We start from the raw sequence: 21,801 nt of genomic DNA, 5'->3' as shown, positions 1-21,801 counted from the left end.
CAACACTTGTTCCTGTGCCCCAGACAGCCCCCCGCGTGTGGAGAGACACGCAGGGCTCTGCTGGTGGAGGGAGGGAGCCCCTGGAGCCAGGAAGGTGCCCGGGAAGCAGAATGCATATGTGGTGGGCTGTCCTCTACTTTCTCTCTACAGCCTAGGCTCTGCAGCCAGAAACCCGAGCCCCCGCCCCGCCCCCCAGTCAGCCTGGGCGTCACCCGTCCCCACCCCCCACCATTTATTCCCTGCGAAGAATGCAGATGTGACTGTTCATTCATTCCCCCCTGCAGTCTGCTCCCACTCTCCTTCCCCGCTTTCTCGGTGACGCACACCCGCCAGCCCTCCTGCTCTCTGGGCTCTTATCGCTGCCCCCTGCAATCGGTATTCTCCCACGCACTCGGCCAGCTTGGCCAGATTTGCGATCACGCCACGCATGCGCCGGCTCCCCCACCCCGGACCGCCCCCCCACCCCCGCCCCCGGCCCCCGGCCCCCAGTGGAGCAGCTTCTGATTTAGGCTGCGCGTCTTAGACCCTCTCCCAGCTTCTGCTCTCGGTTTCACAAACACACCGGCACACATTCTGGTTACCATGGATTTCAGGGAGGGTCCATGGGATGTGTGTGTGTGTGTGTGTGTGTGTGTGTGTGTGTGTGTGTGTGTGTGTGTGTGTGTGTGTGTGTGTGTGTGTGTGTGTGTGTGTGTGTGTGTGTGTGTGTGTGTGTGTGTGTGTGTGTGTGTGTGTGTGTGTGACCTACGTGGGAACCGTCTAACGATCATGCTGTTGTTCCAGGCAGCTCAGCCCCCAGAGAGCCCGGAAAAGGTGGCGGGAGGTGCCGGAGCTGGTCTAATCCGAATCTCATTAGGAGAAGCAGGAGGGCATGATGATGGAACGGAGGTGGCAGGCCCTGGGGACAGAAGTCTGGCCAGCTGACCCTGTTGCTTCCCTGTTCGTGGGCAGAGAGAGAGGCAGGGGTGGACGTTTCAGGAACCCTCCTGCTTTTTGGACAGCAAGGGTATATTCCCTGCTGAGGGCTTGTAGCTACATAACTGCACGGCTGGAACTCATTTCTCTTCCTCTCTCAGGCACACACACACACACCCCTCATACAGGGTAGACTCCATGTCTTCCAATCTTTTTCTCATGCTGCTTCCCTCCTTTCCTGTTTATGTGCTTTTTCCTCCTTCTCCCACCTGGCAAAATCTGATTCAAACCTTAAGATCCAGCTTAAATGATAGGAGCCATTCTGGTTTCTCCCAGGCAGAAGCAGAGGTCCTCTCCACTATGCTTTCTGTACCCAACATTATTGCAAACACTTAAGACATGCAATTACTAATTCATGGATTTTTCCCTTTATGAATTCCTCAGTGGCGTGGCGTATATATTACTTATCCTTGAATTCTTAGCTGGGAACCTTGCACGTGGTTGATATATGTTGAAAACTTGCTGAATTGAACTGAAGCAGGAAATTAGGGGGCAGGGTGGGAGGGGTGGGACAGCATCCGGCAGTTTTCATTCAAAAGAAGATGGTGTAGTCCGGGAGGATCACGGGGTTGGCTCTGGAACAAACCTTCCACCTGAAGAGAGATTCCAGGGTACCCTGTTTTAGCCCTTCTGTGAACATCTGCATAGCATGTAGACCATTCCAGATGATGTGGCTGGCCCTTTGCTCACTGCCCTTGATACACCTCTGCCATTGTTTTGTGTATCTTACACTACCTGTCCTCAACTAGTCTGTTAGCTTTTCCTGGTCAGGAATGGTGTCTGTTTTGTGTCTTTCAGTACTGAGCACTTGGGAGACCTCAACAATTTGGTATGTGTGGGTTAAAAAGAACTTGGAGATTTGGGCTTCAAATGTAGCTGTCAGATTACTTGTCTGACTTTAGGGATTATTTTTGTAACGATTGTGAGTTTGGGGGAAATTCACCAGAAAAACTTTTGGAATCATTTTCCTAGAGCTTCTTAAGGATAGGATCCTTTCTCCACCAGTCTTCTCAGAGCAAGGAAGGTGGGAGGCCTGGGGAGAGGGGTGGCAAAGTGACTTTAAGGTACTATTCTCATCTGTTTACATTGTCAAATTCAAGCAGGGTATTTTTCATATAACTTTATTTTCTCTGCTGTGAAGCGTGCTGGAATGTCAAAGTTGTTGCACAAAGTTAATACGGTCTTCAAGAAAGAACAGATATATGTACAGAGTACACATACATACACACCTTCCTACACACCTGTATGTGCATATGTCAGCAGCACTGAGAGAATTAACTTGTATATGGAGGAGGGGGCTTCCTTAAGCCCAAGGGAAAACAGCACATTGTATGTGGGAGGGTGGTGCTGTAAAGCCAATTTAATTTCCACTGGTTTGCAGATACAGGGAGCAATGGAGGAAGCAGAAATATGCTAGATGCGGCAATAGGATGATGGTGATTTTGTTGCTGCTGAATCAGAACACTTCAGCTTGGCAGGAGCTGGGGAATGACCCCTCCTCCCCGGGGAGCCCCAGGAGCTGTGCTCCCCTGAGGGCCTCATCAGAGGGGCTGAGGGCGCAAGGTGGGGATAAGGTGCAGAAGGGGCTTATCCAGGCCATAGCAACAGGTTGCTTACAGACACAATAATATCTTGACTCTAAGCAGGAGTCTTGGAGAAACCAGCTGTAGCCTCGAAGAATGAAGCAGTTGTATGCAAGCATGGGGGATGGAGGCTGTAATGAAATGGGCCCATATTCTGTACATTAGCAAAAGGGAAAAATGAGTATAATGGGAATTTCTTGAAGTTAGGGACCTAGCTTAATCCAATTTCTTAAACATTTCTGGAACTTTTTTCAACCTAACTTGGGAGTGGGCACTGTATCCTAATCATTTCTAGGACATACGCCCCCACCCCCACCAACATACACTCAGAGGCTGTAGAGGGGCAGCATCCCCTAGAGGGAGTTAAGGGGAAGATGAAGTTGAGTCAGCCCTGTGGAACCCAGGCTTCCCTTAGAGGCCTGACACACTGCTCACCTGGGCCAGACAGGGTGGGGTGGGAACTCTGGGGGAAGGAGAGTCCATACAGGGAATAAATTATTGCAAGGGAAAGGGATAATATTTAGGACTCGTCCTGCATTAGAACACGGTCTAAAGGATGGAGCTGCATACAGGAACATGAGCGCCAGAGGGTCCTTGGAGGGGGATCTTATCCACCTCCTTGGTGTACCACATGAAAGCTGAGAGCAGAGGGGACCCATAAGGTAAGAGAGCAGATCGGAACAAACTGTATCCTCAACTGGCTTCCTGAAGGTTCCCACTTGTGTTCACTCATGATGGGAATCAGATCCCCCACCCTGGGGCCTCTGTACCTTTGTGCCCTTTAGACCCCAGAGGAGAGAGAGACCATGCACATCGCCCATGGCTCTCCAAGTTGGAACCTGAGGCCAACTCCTTGATCTTGGAAAATCACACCAGAGAGAGGAGCAGGAACACGGGAGCCGGATGTGGCCAGGACCAGCCACCAGGTGTCACTGCTGTGTCTGTCTTAGAAGGGGAGGCTGATCTGCATAAGCGGAAGAGGCTTCTGGGAGATTTCCAGGTGCTCCACCCCTTCTTGAGCAGTTTCTCAGGAACTGCTTCCGGGAGTGGAAAGAACTGGGCCATCCTCACTGATAGAGAACAGATGGCGGGGCGGGGTTGGTGGCTCTGTACACTCCACCGTGGATGCCGTGTTCCCCAGGGCATCAGGCCTCTTATCCAGAGTGGCCAAGGGGGCAGCAGGATCCATCTGCACCCACACGGGGCCCAGCCTGGGTCTATGACTCCCACCCCTCTCCCACCAGCTGATTCCTAGTTTTTTGAGCCATTCTTCTCCTGGAATGTTCCTCCCTGCTCTTACTCTTGGAACAGAGAGGACCAGCCAGGAGGCTGTGTGCTGAGAAGGAGGGCCCCATCTCATCCCTATGCAGAGACAGCCTGATGCAGGCCCTTGTGTGAATCTCTGACCCTCTGCCCTCCCTCAGCCGTTCCCTTGCACTTCCTTTCCGGAGAACACAGGCTGGCACAGAGCTGGTGCACTGTCTGGTGCCAGTGAATGGGGTGGTGGAGCAGCAGTTTTGGAAGATGGGATCCTCGGCCAGGGAGACACGGGTTTCTCAGCCTCTTTGGGCCAGAGCTGCCCACCATGCAGGAGTTTCCAGCAGGATTTCCCAAACCTCACCTCTAGGCTTCCCCTGACCATCTTCTGCTTGCTTTGGCCAGGACAAGATCCAGATGTCAGTTCATAGCCCAGACTTACCCAGGAGTGATGAGGGGAGGAGGGGAGAGAAGAGAATATGAAGTCTTTAGACACACCTCTGTGCTTCTGGGGCCAGAAGTTTGGATGTGCAGTGGGTGTCTTTGAGCTGCGTGGACCAAATCAAGCCTTTGGAAGTCTTGCTCTAGAAGCTGCAGGGGCAGCAGAGTACGTGGCTTGTCCTTGCATCAGGAGGGTGGGTTAAGAAAGGCAAAGCTGAGAGCAAGAAAAGGAGACAGAGAAAACAAATGGTGGGCACAGGCACCTGGGCCACTGCATTCAAGTGTGGCCAGAGGATCTCCAGGGGCAGAGTAAGGCCTAGATGATCACAGATTGCAGCAGGCGGAAGCACATCATGAGGTCCAGCGGGATGGGCGGCTTCAGGTTGTTTCCATCCAGCCGCAGGTAGCGGAGGTGTGGCACGTTCTCCAGATCCGAGGAGAAGTCGTGGAAGGCAACTAGATCTTTGGGGCAAATCTGGGTCCCATTGATTTCTATGGAGAAAAAGGGGAGAAGTCAGCAGGAGAGATGGGCAGGGGATCAGGCCTGACAGGGCTGGAGTAAAAGACAAAGAGGAAGAAGAGGGTAGACAGGGACAAGGACTCTAGAGTTTTCCTCTCTGGAACTGGCTGACCAATTCTTGGGAACGTGTGACCATGAATGAGTCGACCGTAACCTCCAGGCTCCACTTACCCATTTGTGAAACAAATTAAGTTGGAATTGATCAACAATTGTTATTGAAAATTTACTCAGAAGAGTCATAGAGGAAGTAAACTTTCAGCTGAACCTTCAAAGATAGGATTACAGCAGGTAGAGACCTGGGGATTGTGTTCTGATGCTGTGACCTATTTGAATGATACTGTGGAGGCCAAGAAGCTCATGGCAGAGTTTGGGACCAGTAAACAGTGCAATGTGATGTACTAGGAAGACTAAGCTGGAGAGGTAAGTTGTGGCCAACAGTTACGGTAGGCCTTCAAATATTTCACTAAGGATGGGCTCTTTGATTTCAGTCTGAGGAATGGCACTGAGCAGGACTGTTGTTATGAGATGGATGGTGGGATATATGAACCATAGTGTCCTGGAGCGCTTAACCTGGAAGGGTCCTATGATCACGTTTGTACTATAGAAAGATGAATCTGGCTACAGTGTGGAGAAACAATAGGGGGAAGCAAGATCTGAAGCCAGCCGGTGGATGGGTTACTCTGGAGGTTTTCCTGAGAACAGAATGTGAGGCACGAGGATGAGCAGAAGGTGGTTACATTAACTGAAATAGGGATGACAGGAAGAGGAAAGGGGGCCTGGGAAGGGCATGGAGCCCTAGGACATGATGAATCTGTTGATTCTGAAGTTGATTACCGATTCTGGGGAAGGTAAGCTGGAAAGGTAAGTTATGGCCAAATTGTGGTAGGCTTTCAAACGGAAAATGAGTTTCCATTTTCTCCTTCCCCTCTTATTAGATGACAGGAGGTATGGCATCTTCTAAATGGAGCTTTTGATTCTCCCGAAGCCTTGCTTCTTTTATCTTCTGTCGGTTGTTGTTGTGGTTGCTCTTCATCTCCTTCTTCCACTTCCTCGTCTTCCCTCTCTCCCCTTTCTTCTCTCTTCAACACTGGAGTAGCAGAAAGAGCCCTGACATAGATGGATTTTCTTCCTATGACCTTTGTGACTTTGGACTTTACCACCCTGATGCTCAGTTCTCAAATCTGTGAAATGGTGCGACCTTTCTGTCTTCAACCTCAGAAGGCTGGATAATACACTGCCCCCCTCTCCGCCACCCCTGCAGCCTGTTCTTCCACAGTGTGGTAGAAACTTGTCAGCCATGGATTAATCAAGGTATCATTTCTGTCTAGATCTGTGGCCTATACAGCCTCCTGGGGGTAATGTGTTCCATTAGTTTGCTACCTGCAGGGTAAAATTAGACAGTAGTTTTCCCTTTTCCTGAATTTGTTTCTTATAAGATTTTAAGAAGCCTTCCCCTACTTTTGTGTCATTATCTCAGATGAGTGAATAAGCCTGTTCTCCCACCTGCTTGTTTCACTATTATAGAAATTCAAAAATCCCCCTCTCATCCTTTGGCTTGAAAACTAAGGATTCCTAATATTATTTTAGGACTGCTTCTCTTTCCTCGTGGTGTCCTTTATCTGCACAGCTGCTGCATTCCTTGTGTGAACGTAGCCTGATTTTGTCCACGGACCAGATAATATTTTCTCTTTTGTTTTCAAACTGTTCTGCTGATGCTCTACTCAGACCTGACATTTTTGATTGAAGTAAAACTGTGACTTCGAGCCTCTTTTCTGGCCTGCAATCTTTTATCCCAAGCCCGGGACCCTGTAAATGTAGCTTAGGCAAATTCTGCCTTAAGTGTACTATCTTATATGCGTAAATCTTCCAGCCTTCCAGATAGATTCAGAAAGCACCTGCATACGGACATGTCCTTCTGGCTGCACGTGTTTACCAGTTGTATATACGCTGAGTATATAGTTGCCTCTCTGTGTATGCTTTTTACATACTCTTTAAAACCTAGGCTTAGGCTTGGGAAGAAGCCTCTTTCCTCACAGCTGCCAGTTTCTGCAGTGGACAGGCCCAGGACATTTCAGAGTCAACATTTAAATGTCACCATTCTGCTTTTAGGAGAATGTCCAGGCCTATATTCCATGTCTACCTTACCTATAGATCTGGAGGGCAAAGGAGCTGGGGCTGATGGGAAGGGGTGGAGGGAGAAAAGCTATTACCCTCCAAGCATGGTATTCTGGGCACTTTATCCATATTAAACTATTAAATCTTCACGTCAACTTTGTGCCATTCTCATTTTACAAATGAGGAAACTTCCCAGAGAGGTCGGATATCCTTTTAAGGTCACATAGATAGTAAGTGGAAAGACCAAGGTTTGAAGACCAGGGCCCCATTGGGTGCGTTTTGCACCCCCCACCGTGAGGCTCATGAAAAAGTGTTGAGGCAGAAGAGACTCCAGCTTCCCTCCCAGTGGCTGCACCCCAGCCCTGCCCCCACTCACGCTCGATGCTGTTGTTGTTGAGGTACAGGTGCTCCAGCTTGTTGCTGATGGCAGGCACATTGCTGATCTTGTTGTGCGACAGGTGGAGCACGAGGAGGTTGGAGATGTTAAAGGAGTTCCTGGGGAGGCCCCTGTCTGAGAGCTTGTTGTAGTTGAGGCGAATGAAGGCCAGGTTGGGGAAGCCCTTGAAGTATCCGCTGGGGATGGTCTCGATTTTGTTGCTGTCCAGGTAGAGCTGGTGAATGGCCACAGGGATCTTGGGTGGCATCTTTCTCAAGATGTTGTGAGCCAGGTTGAGCTGCATGAGGTTTTTAAGGCCCTGGAAGGTGTCGGGCTTGAAGACGCCGTCGCTTAGCCTGTTGTGTTGGAGATCCAGGAGCACCAGTTTCTCCAACTTGCTGAAGACGCCGGGTGGGATTCTGGAGATATGGTTCTGGCTTAGCCTCAGCTGCTCTAAGTTCTGGGGCAGAGCCGAGGGCACCTCTTCAAGGTGGTTCTTTTCCATGTAGAGGAACACCAGGCTAGGTAGTTTCTCTAGCACTTTCTGGTCCACCTTGCGAATTCGGTTGTTGTCCAGGTTGATCCACCTCAGGCCCGTGGCGTTCTTGAAGGACTCCACTGGGAGCTCGGTTATGAAGTTGTTCTGGAGATAGAGGTAATGGATGCGGGATGGGATGAGAGGGACCTTTCGAAGATTGCGGCTGTCACAGTAGAGGGCAGACGGGAAATCAGGGGGGCAATAGCACTCCCGGGGACAGTCAGGAAAGATAGATGGAGGGCCTGGTGGGAGGGGAGGAGGCAGGTCTGTAGGCTCCAATGGCTCATGGGGCTGAGGAAAGCTGGGTGTGGGCCTGAGTCTGGGTCTGGGCTGGAGCCCTGGTCTGGGTCTTGGTCGTCTTGTTGGCTGGCCTTGGACCTCTGAGGCCAAGATGAGGAGAAGTGGGAGGAGCCAGCAGAGGGATGACCTCATGATCCAGGTGACGCCCCTGTGGGGAGGAATACAGGAAGTCATCAGCCTGCTGGACCTCAGTAATGAGAGGACATGTCTTTGCAGCTAGAGTTGGTCAGGATGGGCTCCAGGGGCAGCCGTGGGAGGGACCTGTGGAAGCATCTCCTTGTTTGCCTGTATCCAGCAGGTGAGAAAGTAACAAGGGCTGGAGGGTCTGGACCCTCTCCCAGAGGCCTAGCCACTGAATGTGTTAAGCCTGCTCTGGAGGGTGTGAGCCATCCTGGCAGAAAGCACATTGGGCTGTGAATCAGGAGTCCCGGGGTTTCCTGGAGAAGACCCTTAACCTCTCTAGCCCTCGGTGTCCCCATTTGCACCATGAGAAAATCATCCCTCCACTTATACTCCCCTTATAGGACGGATGTTAGAATATGTGAGCCATAGAGTCCTGGGGTGTTACATCTGCAGGCTCCTTACGGATCCCATAACTCGGTGGTTTTCAAACTGTGCCCCCATTTCTGTGGAGTCCTCCTGAGAGAGGGAGACCAAGGGGGTGGCCCTGGGGTACCCCCAACCCACCCTGTGCCAACCTGAGCAGCTCTGTGTTTTTTTAATCTGTTATGTATAAGGGGGTTTAGCCAAAGCATTCATTTGAAAAAAAAGTTGCATTGCTAAAAATGTTTTGAAATCCACCAATCAAGTCCAGACTTGACTAGTTATAAAAATTGAGTACTGGAGGAAAGAAGTAGCTTGTGAAGGCCAGGAAGCTATGTAACAGCAGATCCAGGACAAACCCCCAGGTCTCCATGGGCTCACAGCGCTCTTGGGAAGGAAGTGCTGCAGATACCCTTGTGTCTGACCTTGATCACCCCTCACCCCCAGCACTCAGCTCAGAGAATGCTGGTCTTTGCCAGCAGGATACACACCAAGAATTTCTCCCCAGATGTGGAGGCTCCTGGGGAAATAAACAAGGAAGGAACTGAAAGCTATGGGGAATACAACAAGCTAGTGAATATAACAAAAAGGAAGCAGACTCATAGGTATATAGAACAAACTAGTGGTTACTAGTGGGGAGAGAGAAGCAGGAAGGGGCAATACAGAGGTAGGGGATTAAGAGGTATAAACTATTATGTATAAAATAAACTAGGATATATTGTACAACACGCAGAATATAGCCAATATTTTGTAATAACTAGAAATGGAGTATAACCTTTAAAAATTGTGAATCACTGTATTGTACACCTGTAACTTATATAATATTGTACATCAACTATACTTCAATTTAAAAAAAGGCTGTGGGGGTCATTTCTTCTGACCTGGTATTGCTGCTTTCCATATCCATTGGAGTTGGTGGGATTGAGGTGGGATATAAAGAAGAAATTCCTGCCTCAGAGACATAGTGGAATAGGTTGCTAAAGGGTGTTTTCGGGTTGCCCTTCCCCTTGGTCCTGATGACACCTCAGACAGGGCCATGTACTTTGAGTTGAATTAAGCTGGGGAAATTGCAGTAGACCCAAGTCTGCAGATGGAAATTGGCTTCTCCCATAGACTTGCTCCCCTGGCCTGGCTGGGTTACCTGTACTTTCCCCTCCCAGGGCCATCATCCCTGTGACAGCCCCTCTGGTCTCCCTCTGGGGTCTCTGTTTCCTCATTGCTCCCAATGGCCCTCCTTGCTGCTGCTTCACAGTTGTGGTGGTCTGTCCCTCTCCTTCCTGGGGTCTGGGACACATTGGAGATGCAGGTTTCTTGGGGTGCCCTGCAAGAGAGTGGGCTGGAGTGTATCCCCAGCTGCATCTGGACCCTGTGAAGCCTCTGTTCCAGGCTTCCCCTCTCTTTCCTTGGAGCCCACATCTTTCCTTGTGTGACCCAGTGCCAGCTTCCTGCTGGCTTTGCTCAAAGGAAGACGATAGAAGCCCTTCACCAGCTGCTTAGTCCTGAGTCCGATGCTCGGGAGGAGCTGAATGCGACAAGAAACAGGAAAGAGGGCAGAGCCCACCCTGGAGGGGCAGAGTGCATCTCCCCATACCTTTCACACATACCCCCTGGACACCCAGCCTGCACACTCTCACACACACACCACTCCTCTCCCCGTACCACACACATAAGCAAACGCACGCTCCCCTGTCGTCTGTGTGCATGAGTGAATCCTCATAGAGGATACTGAGTATGGGAAGGAAGGCGAGGAAGAAGGCGGAAGGCAGATGAGGACGGAGGAGGGAGGAGACTGCCCTGCAGCTTCTGTTGCTTCTTCACCTCCCTCTAAGGTGGTCTCTTCCCAGGCAGACCTCTCCAAGGGGTCCCGGAGTACCATGTCCCCTGGGCCACCCATCACAAAGGACCTTGCAGTTAGATTCTTGTCTTTATCTCCAGTTGAGGATGTAACAGTTTTGGGGATACACCAAAAGGACTGAGAAGAAAAGACATTCATTGTAAAACCAAACTTGAGTCTTGTTGCCGGACCCCACACCACTTGTAACTGGTGAACCATGAATTAATATGTTACAAGTCCTGTAATTTTCTTGAAAATAGCACAACCATATTGCACATAGATTTTAAACAGGTGGTTAAAACATTAGTGTACTAAATCAAACATTTTTAAGAGCCCCAATTTTTGTGACCTTGAATTTTTTTGCTTTGGCGTTTTTTATTTCCTGATCGCCCAGAAGCCTGACAATAAGCAAGAGATCTCTCATGGTGTGAGAAGCCCTGCCCTGGGGAGGCTTCCCAGGCTGGCTGGGCCCTCTATCCCTTCATTGCCTGGTGCATCTACCTGGTGCTGGGCCCTGAGGGAAGCAAGAAAAGCTCGTCCAGAGTGGAAGCCTGCTCTGTGAGGCACTGTGACTCAGGCAGCTGGCCCTCACTCAGGGGTGGTTCAGGGCCTGGGCAGCACTTGGCCTCATTGTCAGGGGTGACAGAATCACGGGTTAGTCACAGCTCCACCTGGCAGGCCTGCTCTCCACTCCTTCCATCCACGTGAACACAGGACTTCCTCATCCCCACCTCCTATGCCAGACCTTTTGGGAACTTCTCTTATCTTCCCATGGGTCCTCTGACCCTTCTACACTCTAGACCTCTGGGGCTGGCCAAGCTCCTCTCAGAGATGAGAGGAGGTTCCCACGGAGAAGCTCCTGGGCCTGTTCCGTGGAGAAACTGGATCTGTTCAATTCTCCTTCTCTTAGCCTGTGGCTGAACCATTCTGTGTGTGTGTGTGTGTGTGTGTGTGTGTGTGTGTGTGTGTGTTTGCACGCGCACACACTTCCTTCTTTAGGAAATAGTGCTCATTTCTAAGGCTTTTCTCATCAGGCAGTGCCCCGTCCTGCTGGAGTCTGGGCAGCCCCCAGAGTCTAAGTCTCCAAACCAGAATTTGTGACAGACTGGAGGTCCTTGGACTCCAAGGGGAGCCACAGTCTTCCTCACAAAGCCCAGAGTCACACCTTCTTATGTTCCTGTCTTCCAGAACCTTCTGTCCGGTCATAACAGTGCCTTAGGCTGGGTCGTAAGTGTGTGTGATTTTTAAATTTTGTATGCCTTTGCAAGCACGCCTCCCAGCTTTCTGCCAGGCTGTGCTCACTGCTTGCTCAGTGAACGCATGTGGACCACCTAGAACCACTCACCTCCTCCTGCAGCCTGTTCACCAGCATCGGTTCTCAAAAAGCTGCTCGTTTGTGGGGGGAAAGCAATTGCTTTGACTGACCCAAAATTCACTCCCTCATTTAAGAACATTTTCTTTTTTTCTTTTTAATAAATTTATTTATTTATCTTTTGGCTGTGTTGGTCTTCATTGCTGCACGCAGGCTTTTTCTAGTTGCGGCGCGTGGGGGCTGCTCTTCTTTGCGGTGCGCGGGCTTCTCATTGCGGTGGCTTCTCTTGTTGCGGAGCACGGGCTCTAGGCACGCGGGCTCAGTAGTTGTGGCTCACGGGCTTAGTTGCTCCGCGGCATGTGGGATCTTCCCGGACCAGGGCTCGAACCCATGTCCCCTGCACTGGCAGGTGGATTCTTAACCACTGTGCCACCAGGGAAGCCCTAAGAACATTTTCTAAGAGAGTTTTAAATTCAAATTTTAGTTCCAAGTATTAGAGATTTGGGCTTGAATCCTGGCTCTGACCCTCTTCCTCAGGCCCCAGGCTCCTCAACTGTGTGAGGATCACACACGTTAAGGCATGTTGTAGAGCATAAAATCTCTACAGTTGGCAGTGATTTCGTTTATTCATTTATTTGTTTATAAAAGGGCATATTCTCTAGAGAGACTCTGACCTATTTGTTTATTTTTTTTAGGCCGTGCTGTGTGGCATGTGGGATCTTAGTTCCCCAACCAGGGATTGAGCCCATGCCCTCTGCACTGGAAGCACAGAGTCTCAACCTCTGTACCACCAGGGAAGTCCGAGAGACTCTGATTTTTAAAGTGAGATAGCCCTGTCCCTGCTTAGCTCATAAATTCATTCATTTAAGGTTCAAACTCCCAGGATCCTTGCAGTGTTTAGCCTCAGGACAGGGGGCAGGGTTGAGGTCCACATGGGTTTGCCAAGTCATTAGGGCAGGTTTACGGGTAATTGGCTTTGTGTGGAGAGAGTCTAGGGTTGGGGCTGGGCTGGGAGTGATGTTGGGTGTGTCTCCCCGGGTTAAAGAAGGATGACTCCACGCTACTTCCTGGTGTTCTTCTTTCTTGTCAGATCTCCCATCTAGCTTGTCACCCCTGAGCCTCCATGGCTTAACACAGCCAGTGACCCTACCACGGAGGATGGGGTTGCCCCTGGACACACCCATGGACATTGGGATGACCCTCTTTCTTTATTCCCTTCCTTCTGTCCTAAACTCAGACTTCTGAAAGCTATCCTGTTCCCTTTACCTCTTCCTGAAGCCCAGAAGAGAGTTGGAAGCTAGGTGAATCAGGTGGTCTCTGACCAGCTGTTAGCAGAGGAGAGAGGCAGGCCCAGCCAGGCTGCCTGAGACTCTTCCAAGGCCTCCAAGTAGGGCTTGTGGGGTTCTGAGGTAAGGAAAGGGTTGACATGGAGGCATGGTAAATTCAGCATATCACTGATGCACTGTCCCTTTCCTGGGGAGTGAAATCAGAGTAAGGGTGAGCCTGATTGGGGCAGAGGCAGGGAGTGCATCATGGTGCGTATTAGACAGGGGACGTGGGGTCACAGCCCGTCTACCTCGACCTAGTGACGTGACCCTGTTCTCGCCTCAGTTTCCTTATCTGTAAAATGGAGATAACGAAGTTTTCCCTATCCCTATCTTCCTCATCCAGTTGTTTTCAGAAGTGTGATAAGCAACTTTAAAATGTGCTACAGATCAGAAAGTGCTAAAAATCAATATAACACTATTATGGAGAGACAATCTGTCTCCCCAGTGTCTACCACCAGGCAAAGTGTAAACACAGTGTTTTTTTGGCCTCAGGCCACTAGTCCAGAAGAGCAAGTTTTCCGTTCCAAGGGCCTGGGGAAGAAACAAGCGTGAGAATGGCTCTAGTCCTCTGACAGCCTGTCACCTCACCGTATCCTTCTCTCTGCCTCCATCCCCTAACATCTCCAAGCCCTGAAAAAAGCATAAAAGAATCTGTCTGATGCACTGGGTGCTTGTAGATGTGGGTCTCAACCCTGCAACTCATCAGCTGTTTAGCTGGGTACGCTTGAGAAATCTCTTACCTCTACTAAGCTTCAGTTTCCTCATCTGTAAAATGGGCATACTAACATCTTCTTATCAGATTATTTTGAAGGTTAAGTGAGGAAATGTGTGAAAAGTGAGGCTCAGTGAATGTTAAGCTATTATTGACATTATTTCAAAGTAATGTGGTCTCTTTCCCTCCAGCTTGGCCAGAGGACAGCCCTGCCCTCCACCGAAAGGCTGATCTATGCAGGTGGGCACATGGATTTCTCCCAACCTTCCTACATAGAGCAATTTCCTCCTCTTTGGGGCCTGTGAGACCACACTTGGGTCTCAGAACCAACAAATTAGAGAGAACAGAGATGCCCCCGGCCATTCGGGGAATGTTTACTCTGTCCCTCCAATTCAGTAACCCCCACCCCTAGCATTTCTGAAGCAGGTGAGGGGATGCTGACCTCCTGTCCTCAGCAGGCTGTGGAGTCCCACTGTGATCCATGACTTCCCATCCCAACCTGTTGCACCTGGCCTTTCTGCCCCTTCCAGCTTCTCCCACAGGCCCAATAAATAGGGCTGCCGCCCCCTCTCCCAGGAAGGCGAAGGGGGAGTGTTCAGCCCATCCTCTGTGTGAGCTCGTCAGAACAGACAGCTGTTGGGCAGGGGAGGGGGGCATCTAGAAGGGATGGAGGCGAGCCCCACGCATGCCCCTGGGGGCCCAGGGAAGGCAGATTAGCAGGTAAGAGGAAACATAAACTCTTTGGAGCTACCTTGGGGGAACTTTCTTTCTGGAATGTACCCCCACGACATACCTGTCAGTGCTTACAAGGAGAAGGAGGGTGAGAGTTCACAGGAGGTCTTCCCTGTTCCCTCAGGTGCTTTTTCTACTCTGCAAAAGAGGGTGGCCCACTTGGGACCCTCGGGAGCTCCTCCATCAGACAGTCCTTGTCCAGGAAGCCACACAGCCCTTCTGCGCAGCTAACTGCCTGGGCTCTTCAATTCCACACAGGTCTCCTCAGGCCCCTGGTTCAGGTTCTCAAGCCCTAGCTGACCCTCAAGTCCTGAGACAACAATAGATTCCTGGGTCTTGATCCAGTGGGTCTGGAGCAAGGGGTCCAGACATCTACATTTTTAGTAAGCACCGCTCTCCCCCTCCCCTGCACGCAGGGCGTTTGGAAGAGCACCCATATTTGGAGACCCTGCTCTTGCCCATGCCCTGCCTGCCTTGGGATAGCACTCTGTGTCGTCACAGAGGAATGAGTTGGGGAGATGGAGAGGGACCACCCTATTTGGAAACAAGCCCCATTCGGTTGGCCACTTCAGTTTTCCCCTCCCTGACTGATTAAGGAACTACTGTCTTGTTTCCTCTCCCACAGGGACCCCTTACCAATGTGGGATAATTTTGAAGTGGCTTTAAAGAGAAATATTTTCTAGCTGCCTGCAGAAAAAAGAAATGAATTGCCCCCAGAGCTGGGAATTAGTACCTCCAAAGTCAGAGCTACTAGGAAGACACTGTGCAGGTTGGAAACCTGCTTTTCTCTCTCCCACTCAATTATGTTCTGAAGAAAGAAGAAATCCTTCCAGCTCCTGCAGTTGTTCATGCCCTTCCTACTCCGCCTGGACTCAGGACACATGATTTCTTTTGGCTCTGCCATCTCAGTGGGGAAACACACTTTCTCTTTTCTCTTACAGCTGGGGAGGCGTGTGAGAGGGCAAGAGACAAGATGCAGCGTGTGTGCACGTGCCTGTGTGTGTCCCTGCCAGTGTCTCATCACTATGTGCTCTAGCCCTGCATGTCAAATGCAGAAGAGTGGAGGTGAATGGACAGGATGCCTTCATGTTGTGTGCGTATTCGTGGGTGTGCATGTGGAGTGAGAGTGCAGCCTCTGTGTGACACGTGTGTGTGCCTGTGACAGTGTGTGACAAAATGTGAAAGGTGCAGAGAAATGGGTTCTAGAGTAGGGTTTCTATGGGAACTTGATCTGTAGAAATACTGTGTGCAGCGTAACTCTGCGCTACAACAAACATCTGTACCAAGAAAGTTCAGCTTTTGCAACAAGCAAATACATGGGTACAGAATGATGCAGAGAAGGAAGAGGGTGGAGAAGAAATGAGGAAGACTAATTTGAGCTCCTTCGAAAGGAGAAAAATTTGGTGGAAGGAAGGAAAGAAGGATGGAAGGAAGGAAGGGAGGGAGGGAGGGAGGAAGGAAGGAAGGAAGGAGAGGTTACAGACTAGATCAATAAACTAGCTTGGATAGAGCAGGAAGAAACTGGCTGGAGGCAGGAGCCTTCCTCCCCATCTCCAGACTGGACTTACCTGCACCACCTGCCTCTCCTCTCAGCTCTGGGTTTAGTCAGCAAGGCTCCCTCCGTCTCCCCCCGCCCTTTGGTGGAGCTGTGGCAGCAGAGAGCCAGCTAGAAGTTCTGATCTCTCAGTGGTGTGTGCCTGCTTGTGTTTGCCTGGCTTTTCTTCTACCGGATCCTATTGGGGTGGGGAGGTTAGGTTGGGGGAGGGCCGGGCAAATTGTAAGGAGGGAGGGGAGGAGTAAGGAAGGGAGGGGAGAAGGGAGGGAGGGAGGGGAGAAGGGAGGGAGGAGAGAGGAGAGGGAGGGAGCTTGGGAAAGGAGGAAGGACAACAATAAAGTCTTTATTTAGCAGCCAAGACTCCCAAAGACTTCATCCACACACCATGCCCACTAACGGACCCGTTTTTAATAACATTTCCTTCTGCTGCTGCTGCTTCTGGGAGGCAGATTGTTTGACCCATGTTTGGAAAACAGGCCAAATTAACAGAGGAAAAGGAATGAAAAGCGTCAGACTTTCATTCCTCCTCCTAACAATTGCCTTTCTTCTAATGCCCCTCACTCCCCTGCTGTTACGTTCCCAAATGTGAGGGGTGTGGGATGTGTCCTGTGAGCAGTGACAGTCCTTCCCTGGGTCATCTTGTCTAGGAGGTTGCTAAGGGAATGGAGTCTCGCTGCGTGTGAGTTAGCACAAGAGACAGCCTTGGTTTGGCTGCCAGGATGCTCTGAGGGAGAGGGAAAAGTCTGGCCTGGGATCACACTGCAAAGGTAAGGCAGAATAAAGATTTTATGTAAGACCTAAAGTCACTGTCCGTGTGAACAACGTCAGTGTCTTTTTTCAGCTTCTCCATGTATATCACACTCAGGAGAGAGTTGGAGGCTGTATGGTCATCACACAAAGTACATGAGGAAACCCAAATGTCCCCTGTCCATGTCATCCCAGAAGACCCACTCAAGTAAGACCATCACCTCTAACAATTCTCCTTAGTTAAAAAACTGCAACACACTTGTAGCTAAGTGTTAAGTAACAGCCCATCGAAAGTGCCTGCCGCCTCAGCTGATTACTTAGAAAACTTGATGATGTTTACTTTTTCTATCATCAGGTCCCTGGAGAGCTGCTTCATTGGAAGCATTGGCTGGGAGAGCATTTTGCGATTCACTGGCTTCATATAGCCAGACCGTTAGCCTCCTCCAGAAAGAGCTTCCCTTCTTGGAGTCTCGGGGACACCAATTGTCGAAGCTTCACCCCAAGGGAGGTATTTATCTCTTTTTGGTGTGTCAAGGACAATATGAGGTGAAGGCTGGGAAAAGTGGTGGGAAGTTAAGATACCTGGGTTGCTGCTGCAGTTGCCGACTCCTAGGATGGAGCTAGGAGGCGGAATGTGGGGACAGAAAAGTGCAGGGAAGGTGAGGCAGTGGGGAGGTGGCTCTCCAATGTGGTGGATTACAGCTACATTTCCAGAGAGTCAGGACCTGCTCACACTTCCCACCCAGGTTGAAATCCCATCTTGGGGGCTCACTGCTTATTTGATCTGCACAGTAAGTGCTTAAAGCAAGAGAAGAAAGGGCACGATTGTCTATGATCCTTTCCACAGGGAGGCAGCTCAGGCTCCCCATCTCCCCACTGCCCTGTCTGGAGACTCTGCCAGGAAGGAGAGGTGTGGCCCTGAGCAGTTTGGGCTCAACTGCCCTGTGGTCATCAGGCCCACAGGGGCTGGATCTGGGTCAGACCCTCACCCCTCACAAACTGAGGCTCACAGCCTTGGGTGGCTGGGGGTCCGGGCAAATACGCAACAGGGAGGAGCTGTGGGAGTCTTGTGGTAGCGTACCCCTCAGCCAGCCTGGGGGTCTGGGTCGCCTGGGGTGAGTGGCTCCTGGTGGGTAGAGGCAGCATCCTGCCCATCATGGTATAACCCGCAGCACCCACCTGAGGCTTGGCACAGCCTGGGTGCTCAGTAGCAGTCTGTTTCATCACATTTTAAGAGGGTTGAACAAGGAAATTCTCTGTCGATCTCTTTTTTTTTTTTGCGGTACGTGGGTCTCTCACCATTGTGGCCTCTCCCGCTGCGGAGCACAGGCTCCGGACGCGCAGGCTCAGCGGCCATGGCTCACGGGCCCAGCCGCTCCGCAGCATGTGGGATCTTCCCGGACCGGGGCACGAACCCGCGTCCCCTGCATCGGCAGGCAGACTCTCAATCACTGCGCCACCAGGGAAGCCCTTTTTTTTAATTAATTAATTTATGGCTGTGTTGGGTCTTCGTTTCTGTGCGAGGGCTTTCTCTAGTTGTGGCAAGCGGGGGCCGCTCTTCATCGCGGTGTGGGGGCCTCTCACTGTCGCGGCCTCCCTTGTTGCGGAGCACAGGCTCCAGACACGCAGGCTCAGTAGTTGTGGTTCACGAGCCTAGTTGCTCCGCAGCATATGTGGGATCTTCCCAGACCAGGGCTCGAACCCGTGTCCCCTGCATTGGCAGACAGATTCTTAACCACTGCGCCACCAGGGAAGCCCCTCGATCTCTGTTTTAAAAATGTTATTGCTGTAAAAATATGAAAAACTAATACCTTCTCTTGATTCAAAATCCAAAAGGTACGAAAGACTGCACCGGGGAAAAGTCTTCTCCCCCTGCCTGTTTCCCCGTAACCCAGTTTCCTTCAGGACACAACCAGCATACCAGTTTCTTGCGTGCTGCCAGATTTAACTTAACGCACATACCAGCGATAGGTTCAAGCAACTAAGCCTTTTATTTTTACTCAGTAGGATATCTTGATGATCACTCCATATTGACGCATAAGGCTCTCTCTCACTCTCTGCCCCGTATTTGTCTGAGCAGCCCCTCCTGATGGACATTTGGGCTTGCTGCCACCTCCTGACCCATTTTTAAGGTAAGCAGTGCTGGGCTTGGAGTCTCACAACCTTGGGTCCAGTTCTGGCTCTACCTCCTTTCCATGCTAACTGTGGCCTTTAACCTGAATGAGGGCTACTCATTTGCCCTCTCTGAGCCTCAGTTTTCTCATCTGTGTGTGGCAGGTATCAATTGCAGTCTACTGACTAAGTAGTTAAATTATTTTACAATTTAAACTTTCTTCTATAATTTAACTTAGTTTCTGAATCTGAGCACTCTTGTCACTGGGACAGTGGAAAACTCCACCTCAGTCCTGGGTGTCCCTCCCCTTGGGGTTGTCCAGCTGCTGAGGCAGTTAACGTTTTACCTCCAGTGCTACAGGACACGTCCTTCATCCTGGGAGGCCCCTCTGGCCTGGCAGCCCTCTGACGCTTTCTAAGGCTGTGTACTGAGGACAGAAACCTTCTGCAAGCTGTCATTTCCTTTCTGCAGACATGCTGGCTCCTGGCACTCTGCCAGGGGCTCAACCCCTCCCCCCCCCCACCAGACCCCACATTCTACCCTGGCCTGGCCCAACCAGGGACCATTTCTTCTCGGGGAAGAAGCTTCCTTATCCTCTTTACTTCTGGCCAAGACATTGCATGTATACTCGGAAACCCCCAAGGGCTCTGGTTGTCAACCAAAGGGAGGGGAAAGACAGGGAGGGGAGAAATGAACCATGTCTGCAGCCACACAGGGAGTGCAGTTGTACTGGGGGACCCTGAAATCCCTTTCTGCTCACTGTTCATGATCCTGTCCAGAGGTTGTCAATTTGTGGGCCAGCTGAGCAGTCCTGCTACACCATCAGCTGGCATGACCAGACAACACTGGTCAGGGGGCTGCTTAGTCAGCATTGCTTCCAGAGTTCCTCAGGTCCTCGAGAAGCCAGGCTCAGGGGAGTGGTAATGGCATTTTGCCTTCCAAGGTGAGGTCCTCCAAGGTTCTGGGATGCCTCTTCCACCCTCCAATTACATCATCCTGGAACTCCAGTCTAACTTAATATTTATGTTGTAAAAATTGCCTTTTGCAAGTCACAACACCTAGATCTAATATCCAAGTTCCAGATATAATTCTGATAAGTCACAGATGGCATCCTGCTCCATGCAATGGAATATTGGGTAATGACACTGCCTTACATAGGCACAGTCACACTGCCGCCATGTGATGATGACACGTGGACATATGTAGTTAATTATGCCCCATGTTGCAAAGTTCAGGAGGGCAGGAGCAACTCAGGCCGACCTGGGGCCACCACACATGACCTTGGGCATCCTCACATCCACACGTGCACCAAGCATCATCTTTAACCTGAATAAAAATTATAGTAATAGCTAAAGCTCATTGAAGTTTACCATACCTCAAGCCTTCTTCTCAGCCCTCTACACGAACAACTCTTCAATCCTAGTACAACTCCATGATGCGGTACTGCTGAAACACCCATCTGACAGGTGAGGGACGGAGGCACAGATAGTTCATGTGCCCAAGGTCACACGTCTAGTAATGGTAGAGATAAGACTGGAATCCAGGTTGTTCTGCTTCCAATGTTCTTGTTCATGTATATATCTATGCTGTTGTGATGAATAAAATGCAAGTTCTTTAAAATGATCTAGAGATCATTTTAGAAATCCATGTAGCTGGTGTCCTTAGGTATTTTCTATTAATGCAAGTTTAACTATCATCACATTTTTTTTTATGTTGAAGAGAAATCCTCACACTCAAAACTGTTGAGAACCACTGATCCAGGCCTCAGTTTCTCATCCCTAAAATACAGATTTACCCTCAGCTCCTCTCTTTCTCCCCCCGCCAACCGTATGGACTCCCTAAGTTCTGTCAGTCGTATTTCCTTAGTGGCTTTGGCAGCTTCCCCCCTCACCTGCCATGGTACTACACCACTACTGGGGCTCCCGAACGAGTGTCCCTGCCTCACCCCTCCCTCTGGCCTCCACCTTCCACCTGGATCTTCCTAAGGCGTGGATCTGACCAGGTCACCTTTCAGTGACTTCCTGTCCCCATAACCGTGGTTCTTAGCCTATGGTGCAGGTCAGATTCACCAGAGAGCTCTTAAAAATGTCTGAGCCCCCCCCCCCCCTCCGCCTTAGAGATGCTGATTCAAATAGATCTGTATTTTTTTTCTTTTTTGCGGTACACGGGCCTCTCACTGTTGTGGCCTCTCCCGTTGTGGAACACGGGCTCCGGACGCGCAGGCTCAGCGGTCATGGCTCACGGGCCCAGCCGCTCCGCGGCATGTGGGATCTTCCCGGACCGGGGCACGAACCTATATCCCCTGTATCGGCAGGTGGACTCTCAACCACTGCGCCACCAGGGAAGCCCTAGATCTGTATTTTTAAAGGCTGCCACTGTGAGAGATTGGGATCCACACCTTTGGCTGAGCTCTGACTCCTCCTTACTTCTCCAGCCCCATTTCTCAAACTCTAGACCCTAATCATGTGACTGTCTCACAGCAACCAGAATCCTCCAGGCTATTTCACATCTCCACATCTTTGCTCTCTGACCCTTCTGTCCACCAGCTGTTGCATCCTCTAGGATGATCTCCTGACAGCACTCTCCTCTCCAACCCCATGGGTAGCCATAAGCACTCTGTCTATGTGTTCCAGCATCCCCCTAGTGTGTGTCCAGCCCAGGACCTGTGCCACTTCCCTGCCCTCCTCTGTTCTCCTCTCTGCCTGCTCTACAAACTCCCCAGTGGCCTGTGTCAAATCTGATTCTTGGAGCCCTGGGACCTGGCACAGTTCTGACACACAGTAGGTGTCAGTACCCTGAACCCTGGCCTCAGTGTAATCT

General features: G+C 50.7%; 1 protein-coding gene and 1 long non-coding RNA gene across 3 annotated transcripts in view; one reads left to right on the top strand and one right to left on the bottom strand.

The window, feature by feature from the left end:
• Positions 1-624: 624 nt before the first annotated feature.
• PRELP (proline and arginine rich end leucine rich repeat protein) lies at positions 625-16,293 on the bottom strand. The gene is made up of 3 exons (XM_004320497.4): positions 16,135-16,293; positions 7,268-8,253; positions 625-4,748 (listed from the first exon to the last, which is right to left on the bottom strand). The coding sequence occupies exons 2-3, from the start codon at positions 8,235-8,237 to the stop codon at positions 4,573-4,575; spliced, it is 1,146 nt and encodes a 381-aa protein (XP_004320545.1). The 5' UTR covers positions 8,238-8,253; positions 16,135-16,293; the 3' UTR covers positions 625-4,572.
• The window catches only part of LOC109547174 (uncharacterized), a 53,217-nt gene continuing 44,009 nt past the window's right edge, over positions 12,594-21,801 (top strand). For both annotated transcript variants that reach the window (XR_012330595.1, XR_002172917.3), the window contains exons 1-3: positions 12,594-15,631; positions 16,963-17,076; positions 17,224-17,376. This is a non-coding gene — a long non-coding RNA (uncharacterized lncRNA). The remainder of the gene's footprint in view (positions 15,632-16,962; positions 17,077-17,223; positions 17,377-21,801) is intronic.

The sequence above is a fragment of the Tursiops truncatus genome, chromosome 1 (assembly GCF_011762595.2).
Source record: "Tursiops truncatus isolate mTurTru1 chromosome 1, mTurTru1.mat.Y, whole genome shotgun sequence".
Classification (NCBI taxonomy): Eukaryota; Metazoa; Chordata; class Mammalia; order Artiodactyla; family Delphinidae; genus Tursiops; species Tursiops truncatus.
The sequence above is the reverse complement of the archived record's forward strand: the minus strand, read 5'-3'. Positions and strand labels throughout refer to the sequence as shown.